We start from the raw sequence: 12,620 nt of genomic DNA, 5'->3' as shown, positions 1-12,620 counted from the left end.
CTCTGCATGGGATGTCATTCATAAGATTTACTTGCTGTGGCCTAACAAGGAGTATAACGCGAAAATTATCTCGTGGAAGTGAGAAGAAAAATCAGGTAACGTGTCACCCGAAAGAAAATCCGTAAATGGTAACCACGGCATACATACATTTCTTTCGTCATCAAAATATATTGAACATTGATATGCCCGATAGCTGCAGGGAGGCGGACAGGGATTAGCGCCCCTGCCCTTGCTACTCTGGCTACACACCCATACACCCATACAAACACAAAGCAAACTGTAAAGTATAGAAAAGCGACCACCCAAAGCCAAACGACCCGTAACCACGTCCAGAGCCTTCAACCACTTGAAGTTGGACGTTATACGAAGAAGAAGAAGAAGAAGACGATATAGCTAATTTTCTGCAACAGATTCCATTTCCACAGGGCCGGGTCGACCACCTGACCTCGAGTAACCCCAAAGTACTATGCAAAGCATGATGGGAAATATGGCCCACTGAACTTGCGCAGAACACTATTGGGAAATACCAAAATTATGGTAGGGGGCACAAAACTCCCATTAGAAATATGTTTTCAAACATACCTCAGCTATCTTTTATATTATTGAATATAAAAAATAAAATATTATTTAGTAGAAGTAAGAATAGATTGAAATTTTACTGTATGGTTATCTGAAATGATACATTTCTCCCTTGTTTGAGTGTTGGTATGTGCCAGAATCTGTCCCAAACAGAGTTCTCCAGTCCTAGCAACGGGGTACGCTGTGTTGATGTACAGTACACTAACCCTCCTTCCCTGAAACTTTCCCCGCCTTAGCGAGACAACAACGACCCAGCCTAGCACGTCTAAAGGCGCAATGCAGGCCCAGGATCAGCTAGAAGTGTCCATGGACCCTCCCCAGATCTATGTGGAGCGGACTTTGGCACTCATCAAGCCAGATGCCATCGACAAGGCTGAGGAGATAGAAGATATTATCCTGAGATCTGGGTTCACCATTCTACAGGTATAAAATGATCCTAAACGGTTGATTAGGTGATATATAAGACATATAAGACATTCCAAGGCCCCATGAAAATATAATGTATTACTTATACAGTTTGGTATATGTTTAAGGTCACCTACAAGAAATATTTTGAGGTTGTATAATTTGTCACCTACAACTTGTAGTACAAGAAATATTTTGAGGTTACATAAGTCTAACGACGAAAACAAAATAGAGACAGAAGGTAGGGAAAAGTCAAGGCTCTTTCTTCAAGATTTTATTACTATGGGTGCATACACATCACAAAATAGTTAATCTGAATTCATAAAGATTATATTTGATCAAAGACATAATGTCACATAGTACTAGTAGCACAGTAAACCAATTCAAAAACCAACTAGACAAATACTGGAGCCATCTGATGTATGAGCATGCCTAGGCTGACCTGAATTGACAAGATCAGTTTACTACAGGAGTCTAATCCTCCCTCGACTGAAGATGGTACTAGTAGTAGTATGCAGGTCCTTGATTTGATATGCCCTTTTCAAGTACACTTTATGGCGGAATAATTATTAGCTCCAAAATATTCACTCTTTGCTTCAATTCTTCCCTGTACAGAAAAGAAAAGTCCACCTAACCCCAGAGCAGGCCAGTGACTTCTACGCGGAACACTACGGGAAGATGTTCTTCCCCAGTCTGGTGGGGTACATGAGCAGTGGGCCCATTGTGGCCATGGTCCTGGCACGGGACAAGTGTATAGGCTACTGGAGAGACCTGATCGGACCCACCAACACGTACAAGGCCAGGGAGACACATCCCGACAGGTACGCATTGTTTAAGTGAATGGTTCAGTATGCATTCTTCCAATGGATATTATGTACTAATTAATATGTAGCCTGGATCCAGACCCCAGTTGATCTCAAAAATTTTTGAGATCATTTTGGGTCTGGTATCCAGGCTACTGGATATGGCACCAAGAGCATGAAACAATATAAACATTGAAGTGTTCACAGTGGTTTTATACTCTGACCGCAAAGTATGACCTTTGCGTTTGTAATACGTAACATACTACGGAATTGTTTCCACAGTGAGTCGCAAATACTACGAATTATCCCTTTCCCTCCTACCATGTAATAGAGTATTTTAACCAAGTTGCAAAAGTAAATACATTTACACAGAAGACAAAAATGTGGCACCCGCAGCTTTCAGTCATGGGTATGCCATCTTACTGTGCTACAGAGTATGGCTTCAGAGACTTGATTTTTCCTAAACAACATGGAAGTGAAGTTAAGTTTGTAGCATGCATGTGTGTGCTTGACATAGACGGATGAGGTCTGCCATCACTGCCTATGTATCTAGTTAATACCAAAGCTTTGATGGCTTTGTATACCATAGCACAATATTGCCCAGGATTGAGCATAGGATTGAGCATGTCTGACTTTTTATTTCCAACTGTAGTCTACGTGCAATCTACGGAACAGATGACCAGAGGAACGCTGTGCATGGTAGTGACAGTTATTCGTCATCGGAGAGGGAGGTTCGCTTCATGTTCCCAGACAGTGAGTATAGACGTCATGCTAGCATCCACTATACTGTTACTGAAGAGCATTTTTTCAGTGACATCAACCACAGTGTCCACAGCCATGATGGTGTACCTATTTGTATATGTAAGTGAATCATCATAGCTCATTTCTGTACACTTAAAGATGATCTTCTTACTCTCTCAAATAACCAGTTGATGAAACACCAAATTGCAGCATGCTTTAGCTGAGGTCCATCGGAATGCAAAAAGGGACACCAACATGTACATGTAACTGGACTGTTAGTACCTGCTACCTTCATTGATGCTGGCATTGATTATGCAAAGTTAGTGATATCTATGTATATTACTTAGTGCTATTCTGATACTCCATAGTAGCTCTGATAAATTTTAACATACATAATGGAAGGAAAGCAGAGTGCTGATTGTGCCACATAATTGCCAGATCCTTACAAAATAAATATGAATGAAATTAAACAGAATTGCAGGAAGGTATTTACAGATTTAGCTCTTTCTATTGTAGTACACTTAATTGGGATTGTGTATGTACTGCTGTCTCTATCTTTGCTCCTTGCTGAATTTGGAATATCTTGTTTTTTGTAGGTGTGATAGAACCTATCCCAGCAGGCCAGGCAGCGCGGGACTACCTGGCACGGCACGTGAACCCCACCCTCCTCGGGGGACTGACGGAACTCTGCAAACAGAAACCAGAAGACCCTGTGGTAAGAGTCCTGAGTTTTATTCCCAGTATCCCCCCCCCCTTTTCCCTACATGTATTTGGCTGAAAACACTTAAAGCTTATCAAATATGTTGATGATATACTATTGTCTTTGATTGGATTTGGTGTGGCCAATCAGGTACAAAGTTTTAGTCATATGATGCACTATCCTTGGATGATAAAACATGACTATAATCTGAAAAGTTTACTTAAAAGAAATCTGCCCAATGTTTAACAGCTAAATGCAGATGAAATTCTGCCCCCAGATTGGCTAACAATGATCCATTCAGGACGCTGAAATCTTTGTAAGTTGAACTGGATGAGTCTATTACTGGTAAATTTTCAGATCTAGATTAACAATATTTCTATTATTTTCATTGCAGACTTGGCTTGCAGACTGGATGATTGAGAACAACCCCAACAAACCCAAGATAAGGCAGCCGATCATCCAAGAACCCGAGTAGCCCGTTTTGCCTTCCTTACTTTAACATGTTCTAGTTTGGGCACAGGACCAAAACCTAAGAGTTAACTGTTGTAACTTAAACCATTCTTTCAGCCAACATTGTCAGGGCTTATGTTTATGTTTATATTGTCTCTACTGTGATCTGTAAACTTGGTAATCTGTTATTGGACTAATTTTTAAAGATACACTTTGTCATACATGCACTATTTGTTTTTCAAAAATTGCACATACTTGTATCACGTTTTACTGTTACTAGCCATGGATATGTAATGTATCTGTTTGGAACAAAGTTTTAGGATTGTTTTTCAAAAACAAATTTTCCAAATTAATGTTCTGTGTTCGTGTAAGTATGGATAGTGCCTTGTTATGTGCACATCTGTTGAGAGAAAAGGAACCTCTACATCCTTTTAGAGATTGAAGTTGAATAGCACAGTTTTCTTCATGTGCTACCTCTCTCTACGTTCTATTTTCAGACAGTGCATACTGTAAGTGTAGGATCAAACCTTGTTGCCAGTCTGTCATAAATTAAATGCAAGAGACAAGGAAAAATTGTCACAATTTCAATGCCTCGTTCTAGTGGTGTATATAGTACAGAGAAATATCTTAATAATGTTATCTTTACTCCAAGAGATGTAATATTTTGACTGTCAAGTTTGTATTCAGAATTATAAACTTGTTTCAAGCTTCTATGTCCTTCAAGCAAGTGTCCTTAATTGTGTCCCTTATTTAGCCTCAGTAGATTTGAGTTTATTGTCACTCATACCGATTGCTGCGAGACCATAAGATCCAGAGGTTGCCAGTTTGATCCCTGTGTAGATGTTATGTCCTTGGAAAAGGCACTTAACAACTTTTCTCACTCCACCCAGAAGTAAAAATGGTCACCTTACTTCAGTTGAGGAGGAGGAAGGCAGTGGCAGTGAAAGGAGAGTGATGGGCTCTACCCTACACTCACTCACTATCCATGGTTTGATTATACTGCTGCTGGAGTCCCTGACACAGGGGTAGGCAGCAGCTGGCTAGTCTTCACACCATGTTTCCATACGGCTCTGTCTAGTGGGTCAACCCCCGTGAGACCGCACACCTTCATGTCCTTCCTAACACACTCCATCCAAGTTTTTCTCGGTAGAAACAGTGGATGGTAACAAGTTTTTACTGCAGACTCAAATGGCTTACTCTGACAAACATTACTTTTTCTCTCCAATTTTCACATACTAACCCTTAGGTATGCTCCTTGAAGAAGGGATAAAAGCACTCAGTCTGGTATTTTCAACCAACCATATTTTATTTCAACCACACACCAGTGCTGCTAACACAATACTTCATTCATGGGAAATATTGCTTCTCAACCATGTTTGGCTTCAATATACATGTACAGTGTATTACCTTTTTATGGCACCCTAATTTCTAAAATAGTTCCATACACATATATTTTCTTTGTATTTGAAGCTCTCTTTCACTGCATCATTTACATGTACCACCCTAACACAGGTAGAGACAGCAAAGATACCATCAATAAGTAAAATATACTTTTACAATCTAATCTTACTGTTTTGCCACTTGATCTAATAACCTGTCTTTTCTTTATTATATTATATTTTGACAATATATTCAACGTGACCAAATATGTATTCAGGTCATGTGCAAGACTACTTTTTCTGATACACAATTTCTTTCATCTATTTCCAGACGCCTATATCTATAAGTGTACCAATAAAAGGAAAGTTGAATACAGACAGCCAGTCAATATCAGTATCAATAAGACAAACCATTTCAAGTTATATACATTTCACGTCCTCATTTTAGACATGATAAACAGTAAAAGTATTCTCTGTATGTACAACGTTCCATTCTACAAACCAGGAAATAGAGTTCTCTCAAAATATTTACAAAAACTAAGCATTTGAACACAACAGCTTCACACTAAAACAATGTTACATGTGCAGTGACCAAGTTGATGAAAGCTCCTTGCAGTGACCTAAAGAAAGTTATGATATCTAGTACTCCAAAAACAAAACTTGTAGACAGTACAGCTATATGCATTTGTATCAAGAGTAATTACAACTGAAGTTAAATACTTCTCTTGTAAAGTTTCACTTCCAGGTTCAAAACCAATTCAAACTCCTAGCTCTATTTGGCTATTTCTTTTCTCCATTCCTCTAATACGAGGCTTTTTGCTCCCATTCCACTAAAAGTCTATGAAACATACACATTGTGGTGTATACTATGATATAACAGCACAATCTATTTTTCACAAAAAAACAGCTCCTCAGCTCAGCACATTGTCTATGAAACATACATTCACATTACAGTGGTATAGCAAAGCTCTTTTGCTGACTAGCAAAAAGTAATATTTGGTATCGTTTTCATTTCTGCACTGTTTAAGTGTCATCTTGAATACAAACCTGATGCACAACATTTAAGGAAATGGGATCTAACTCAATGGGATCTAACTAAATAACTGCAAGCAAATTAATGTTTACATTCACATAGTCTAGCCTTGCAAACTACTACTCTATTATATTTTTGCTCAAACATCCATACGCATGGTTACCAGCACATGACCAGTCATATTGACCTTGTTGTTTGGAGAAGAAAGAAGAAGAAGAAATAACTCACAGCAAAAACAATAATAACCTTCTGTGATGATAAACATAATATGTTAAGGTAAGCAAAACGGGTCATAGCACTATTTTAACTTTTGAATTCCACATTCAAACATTACAGTGATCTTATCTATCTCACTCCCTAATATAGATTCACTTAATATCAGCTTGCACTCTTTATTTATTAAAGAAATGACACTTTGAAGGGCATAAGTTGGCTCAAATACAACATTTTGCCTTAGACAACTGAGTCAAAACATGATTTGCAGAATAACACCTCACAATCATCTCTTAAAATCAAAAGAATCGTTGGACATGATGGGGCAGCATAAACCACTGTGTAACAGATACTAGTATTATATCATATCAACACCATTCATATACTACATATCTGCCTAATATATGCTTATAAAAGTGTATTTCCATCCCCTATACTACTAGTAGTTACATGCATTATCATCAAACTTTTCAAAGGCAGTCAAGAAAGATCATAAAGTTTACATGCAGAAAGTAGCATTAGTATTCTTGGCAATTTCTTGCACTTCTCTCACGTTGTAGAGAGAAGGGAGTATCCTGCCATTCTTTTCTGCCTGCGCCTGTACACGATATATGTTCCCAGTGTCACGACGATCACAAAAGCTCCGAGTGCACAGCCTACTGCCATCGGCACGATGTTGGCCTTCCAGGACGGTTCTGGGGTCGGGTCCTCGGGGCAGACGTAGGATTTTGCAAAACCGTACCCGCTGACTGAGAATGGCTGGAGGTGCAGGTCTTGCGTGAAGAGAGTGACATCCTTGTTTAGGGTGACGTTGGTCTGCCTCATGCACTGATACGATTGGCCAACACGTGCCTCAAATATCTCCATGTTTGGAGTGGTGATCTTCACCCTTTGGCCCTGCTGTTGGGCAGAGGGAAACCATATGTCGTTGATGAAGTACTCGACAGAAACCTGTGACACACCGAACTTGTCCCCGCTGCCTGGATTGGACGAATTCTGAGGCGACTCCGAAAACGTGAAGGTTATGTTGAACTCTCCAGCGTGAAAGGAAAGACTGAGCTGGGATGTATTCTGTCCACAGACGCCAGTAACGTCGGCGTTAGTTGGTATGCCAATGCACCCTACCGTTGTGGCGTTGTCAGCAGTGATGTAACGTGATCGGAGCTGTAGTGCCATGTCAGCCAGGAGACAGGGGTTACCCTTTGCATCTTTCACCACCCACTTCCCTGGGGGAGGCAGGTGGGGACACAAGGGGGTCATGGTCGGGGCGGGGGTAGGGGGGAGGTCAGCTGGACACCTTTTGGGTGTTCCAAAGTCGCCATGTTGTACGTCGAATGCCTGCACCTGAAGCTGGCTGAGTTTGAGGGTGACGCCATCTTTCAGGGGTACGGATATCTCTGTGTCACATTTGTAGGATTGTCCCGTGCCAGTCATAAACATGTTGATGTGGTCAACTCGAACAATATGCTGCTGGCCAGGGTTGGCTGTGTCTATGAAGAAGGCTGGAAGTTCTCTGTAGGAGAAGAAAATGGAGGATGCACTCCAGGACGTACTTCCTGCCGCCTTCAGGAAGTTGATGGTCAAGTTTGACACGTCCGACCTCAGTTCGATCACACTGTTGTGTTCAGAGCAGGAGCCGTCTGCTGTTGCGTCAGTAGGCAACCACACTGCCGCAGTTCCATTGCTGCCATCATTTGTCAGGTAATGTGCTTCAAACCTGACGGCCATGTAAGCGAGCAGGCAGGTGTCGTTTTCGCTGCGGACGTGCCACTTCCCACGGTGGGTAGGTGGGCTGGCAGTGGTCCCAGGGACTGTTGTGGTGTTCATGATAGGTGAAGCTGTTGTTGTGGGAGCCAATGTGGTGTTGGGTGCGGTTGTCGTGTTCATGGCTGGCGTTGTTGGGACCTTTGTTGTAGGAGCCGGTGTGGTCGGCATGTCCTTCTTGCACTCCAGAGGCTGTCCAAATTTTCCCGCTGTCACATCGAAGGGCTGGACCTGCACCTCGATGAAGAACAGAGTGACATCAACACTTATCTCTTTGGAGTCCTCCGATCGACAAAGGTACGACTGCCCAAGTGGAGCGTAAAACAACCCCAAGTCTCCTTGTGTGTTATTCTGAGCAGCACTTTTACCTTGGAGGGATGCGTTTGGGAAGTTTGTCGAGTCAAACACCCATCCAACAGAGGCGGCAGACACTTCGAACTGTTTGCCATCGTTAGTGAACTCAAGCGACACATTGTAGGTCCCGTTGTTGAAGGCAAACTGTAGCATAGCGGCGGTTACGCCACAGAATCCGCCAACCGTAGTATCAGTGGGAAGGGCAAACCTGGCTACTCCTATCCTTGAATCTGTGGTTCCGTAAAGAATTTGGACAGCGAGTCCCATCTTATACAGCAGGCAGGCTGTGCCATTTGGATACTTCAGACTACCTTGTAGTACAGTAGGGTCATCGTTTGCGTTGAGAAGCGGGCTTTCCCGGGTGGTGGGTCGCGCCGTGGTGTCTGACGTCGGGAGAAAAGTGGGGATTTCCACCTGAGCGATGGCTCCTGCCAGGCACAGGAGAAGGAGAACTGGGCAGATTGTCAGGTTCCGCATGCTGTGGTGTGGTGTTTGGTCCCCTGGCTGTTAGGTTCTCCTGGTTTACATGTACGTGTGAATGTAGTTGGGTCTGTTGTTCAACCTACACAGTAAGTCAGTCACTTCTATCTGTAGAAACTGAAATTTAAAACATTAAGCAAGTTTAGTAACATTGCAATTATGAAGAAACTGCTGATAGAAATAGTAAATTCTAAAATTTGCTAGTTGTGAGATTTGTCTCTACACCTTTCACCATGCAAAAATAGTTACATCATACTAATAATTATTCATACATCTGTTCATGCATCTTGTGATCCGAACTTAATTGACCGTCGTGACATCATGTTTCATGCTACATTTCACCTGGCAGGAATTAGAGTTATGTAATATTTTCGGTTTCAGTTCAGGCTGCAACATCTTTTGCTTTGAACAAGGTTATTTCCACTTCCTTGAGGCCCTATTCTAACATCACTTCTGCTTTTCGAGCCATAACAAAGAAACTGCCCCTTTGTGCGAGGGCGTGTCCCAAAAATGCAGAAGTTCCACCCCACGCATGTATGCACGTGAAGTCGTAATTTACTGCCGAATAGCCGTGTTGCCATTATCAAAATCATGCCATATGTTACACCATGAGATCATGACACCACATCCTTGCGCACGGGCACACTTACCACATATGCCCTGTGAGTAGTTGGTGGGGTCACGTGGTCTTTTGGTTACGTGTGCAACGCATGCCGAGTGCGTGCCGACAGTCGGTGTTTGTCGGTAAATCGCACTTCGGGTACCTTCTGCATCCGTCGGAAATCTCCGTCGGAACATTCGGCACCCACTCGTGCAATCCCGGGTACAACGTACTCAAATGTCGGGTCACACTCGGAACACCAACCCCGGCAGTTCAGCCCGGGCGATCCGACAACAATACCTTGGCCTACCGCCTATGGACTGACTTCACTCTTGGACCTCTCTCTCATTTTCTCCAAGACTTACGAACTTAAGGTTTTCGGCGTCATATTCGTAACAAATCTACCTACCTGTGATATTAATCTGATTTTTGTTAAGACTTGGAGAATTTTTTCTAAATTATCTCAAAGTTACGACATACAAAAATGGGGAACGTATCATGAAAGTGCCTCTGTTTTGGCCAATTTTCTACAAGTTTTCGCCAGAGAAAGATATGGTGCCTTCCTTTTACGCCCCTCTAAGCTTTCCACATAAAACGCAATTGACGGCACATGTTTGGACATGTTTGAGAGGCAAGATTTCGCAGGAATTTTGAATCGGCAAATCGAGCCGCCATTTTCCTAAGTGCCGCACATGAGGTGTTTTGTCGTGAATGGACCAGACCAAATTCTCACAGGTGTGTGCCCGTGTTGCGGTACTATACGACTTGTCACGAGGCAAAACACACGGCCGGCCGCCTCCTGTCCTGGCCTGGCGCCACAGCAAACCGAAACGTAAGCGCCCCCCTCCCTCTCGCCCCGTTTTCCTCGTAGATGAACGGTTGTCAGTCAACTCACCTGATAGGAAATGTGGTTGATGATAAATCTACCACATGAAACCGTTGTCAGCTTGAAAAAACGCCAAATAAGGGGCTCGGAGGATCTCGAAGTTGTCACTCAGGTTCTCACGGTGCTTTGACGTAGCCAGAATGTTCTCACAAGGTCAGCTGGGGTCAAGGGAAATTACCCATCATGCTTCACTTTACGCATGCGCCCTTCCCCTTAGCAACACTAAACAAAGACTACAAGGTGTACAAGAAACTGAAAAGAAACGATTTTATGTGGAATGACAACCACCCATTTTGCCTCATATTAAATATTCAGCAAGAAAAATTGATGAAATAATTGCCATGTAACTTGTGCAATATAAAACGACTGCGTTACAATAATTGAGTGAAGAGAACTTACTTCCGGGTTCAACGTCGCTTGTTCTTGAATATATTGCTAGATTCTGAGCAGCTATCATCATGCCAGCGAACGCGAAGGTGACGATACGGTACGGAAAGTACGAGGCGTGTGGTACAGTGGAGTACAGAGAAGACAGACTAGACGGTTTGCAAGGTAATGTACATTAGTAATGTTAGGCAAATATTCCATTATCTGTCACTGCACTGTAACTGTGTAAGATACATGAATTTATTACTTTAGAGCGTAGGTAACTCATTCGGTAACTAAGCTAATACATACAACGTTTAGCTCCCCTTGCACATATGCCATGAGCAGAAACCAAATGTTTTGAAAAGCCACCTTGATACTAGCCTCCAGTGACTGTTGACGGGCTTCTTTTGCATTAGGCCGCGGCTTCTTTGAGGCAAATATTAAATGATATAGTCCATGGACAGTTAGCAGACTGTCCCCTAAAAATGACCATTGAATTAGGGAGGGGGAGAATCATTAACATAGGGCTATGGCATTATGCTACATATGTATAAGAAATTCGCAAAAAAATGTTTCCCAGAGGTATGAGGTCGTCATGATCAATTTCTTGTATCTTACAGCTGTGTTGAAGGCAGATGGACATGAAGTAGAACTGAAGCAAATTGAAGACTGGAATGTGGTGGAACTCATCGTGAATGGAGAAACAGTCTACACATGCAACATCACAGAACTGGACTTTGGTAAGCCATCACATTTTCGTTTTGTTTGTTTCACAGAATCAGTAAATTAACACACCAGTTTTGTACAGAAAGCGCAAGGTTGCTTACAACCAGACTGTAAGATTTGATTTTGCTACATCGGAATAGTCCCCCACTCTGTTTCATGTGTGGTGGGCTCTTTGACGTACTCCAGGTGATCCAATCATAGCTAGACACTCATTTTGACCTGAGTGAACAGATAGGTGTAAAATGTGTTTCGATTCCTCTAGGCACAACATTGGGGCTTGCCAGGGATCAAAACCCACAGCCTTCAGATTCTTAATTAATTAACAAACCTTAACCACAAGACTACCTTGCCATCACAGTGTTGGTATATTTTGTATGACATTGTGTGAAGTTTTGTTCTAACCTAACATTCTTTAGATACAATAGGTGTCATGTTTATGTCTGACATACTGTAGGTGGAGATGGCAAGTTGGACCCACTATGCGCAGAAGCATTGCAGGCAGTACAGACGGCATATTAATACAGCAAACATGGCGAAGTATGGCTACACGTCAGGATTGAGACTGTTATCTACCGAATAGCTGATACTACCTGTAAAGATCAGAGTCTCTGTTGCAGGGGACTCTGATCGGATGTCTCCTGGCAAGACTGGTGATTCTGCCTGATTGCAATCTCTACCGTCTGTACTATAAAACTGTGCCACAAACTTTGTGAGTGGGACTGGTCAGCCAAACACTGAATCGCTGAAAAAAAACTTTTTCAGAAGTTGAGTCTGAATATCTTCTGTACAAAGTGAAGAAATCTGAAGTGTATACAGTTCTGTTGCATGTAGTGACAAGTTAAGGAGAAACATGGTACAGTGACATACAACATGTATCATGTATTGATAGTGTCTGATTGTCTAGTAGGCTATTTTTACATTTACCTTTACAAATAACAATGTGTTGAATGCCTTTTATAGGAAGCATTCCTCTGTTTCAAAAATTTGAAACATGACCTAAGGGAATCATTAAGTAAAATGACATATATGATCTATTCCTCTGTATGATTGTGTTGTACTTCTGTTCAGTTTAACCTCTTTTTTTAAAACAGTACAATCTAATAGGTAGCAAGTCTCCCAGAATTCCAACAACTACGA

At 42.0% G+C, this 12,620-nt stretch overlaps 3 protein-coding genes across 3 annotated transcripts in view; 2 read left to right on the top strand and 1 right to left on the bottom strand.

The window, feature by feature from the left end:
• LOC118411168 (nucleoside diphosphate kinase homolog 5-like) overlaps positions 1 to 4,401 on the top strand; it is a 6,190-nt gene extending 1,789 nt beyond the window's left edge. Inside the window, exons 2-6 of the mRNA XM_035813234.1 lie at positions 816 to 1,002; positions 1,600 to 1,805; positions 2,440 to 2,540; positions 3,125 to 3,243; positions 3,623 to 4,401. Of these exons, the coding sequence (XP_035669127.1) occupies positions 816 to 1,002; positions 1,600 to 1,805; positions 2,440 to 2,540; positions 3,125 to 3,243; positions 3,623 to 3,703 (694 nt within the window). The 3' untranslated portion in view covers positions 3,704 to 4,401. The remainder of the gene's footprint in view (positions 1 to 815; positions 1,003 to 1,599; positions 1,806 to 2,439; positions 2,541 to 3,124; positions 3,244 to 3,622) is intronic.
• Positions 4,402 to 4,963: 562 nt separating this feature from the next.
• LOC118411167 (lysosome-associated membrane glycoprotein 1-like) lies at positions 4,964 to 10,552 on the bottom strand. Its single transcript, XM_035813233.1, has 2 exons — positions 10,398 to 10,552; positions 4,964 to 9,018 (listed from the first exon to the last, which is right to left on the bottom strand). The coding sequence occupies exon 2, from the start codon at positions 8,896 to 8,898 to the stop codon at positions 6,853 to 6,855; it is 2,046 nt and encodes a 681-aa protein (XP_035669126.1). The 5' UTR covers positions 8,899 to 9,018; positions 10,398 to 10,552; the 3' UTR covers positions 4,964 to 6,852.
• A 66-nt stretch (positions 10,553 to 10,618) lies between these two features.
• On the top strand, positions 10,619 to 12,517 carry LOC118411172 (UPF0728 protein). The gene is made up of 3 exons (XM_035813242.1): positions 10,619 to 10,940; positions 11,378 to 11,497; positions 11,938 to 12,517. The coding sequence occupies exons 1-3, from the start codon at positions 10,847 to 10,849 to the stop codon at positions 12,000 to 12,002; spliced, it is 279 nt and encodes a 92-aa protein (XP_035669135.1). The 5' UTR covers positions 10,619 to 10,846; the 3' UTR covers positions 12,003 to 12,517.
• The last annotated feature ends 103 nt before the right edge of the window (positions 12,518 to 12,620 follow it).

Source organism: Branchiostoma floridae, chromosome 3 (assembly GCF_000003815.2).
Source record: "Branchiostoma floridae strain S238N-H82 chromosome 3, Bfl_VNyyK, whole genome shotgun sequence".
Classification (NCBI taxonomy): domain Eukaryota; kingdom Metazoa; phylum Chordata; class Leptocardii; order Amphioxiformes; family Branchiostomatidae; genus Branchiostoma; species Branchiostoma floridae.
The sequence above is the reverse complement of the archived record's forward strand: the minus strand, read 5'-3'. Positions and strand labels throughout refer to the sequence as shown.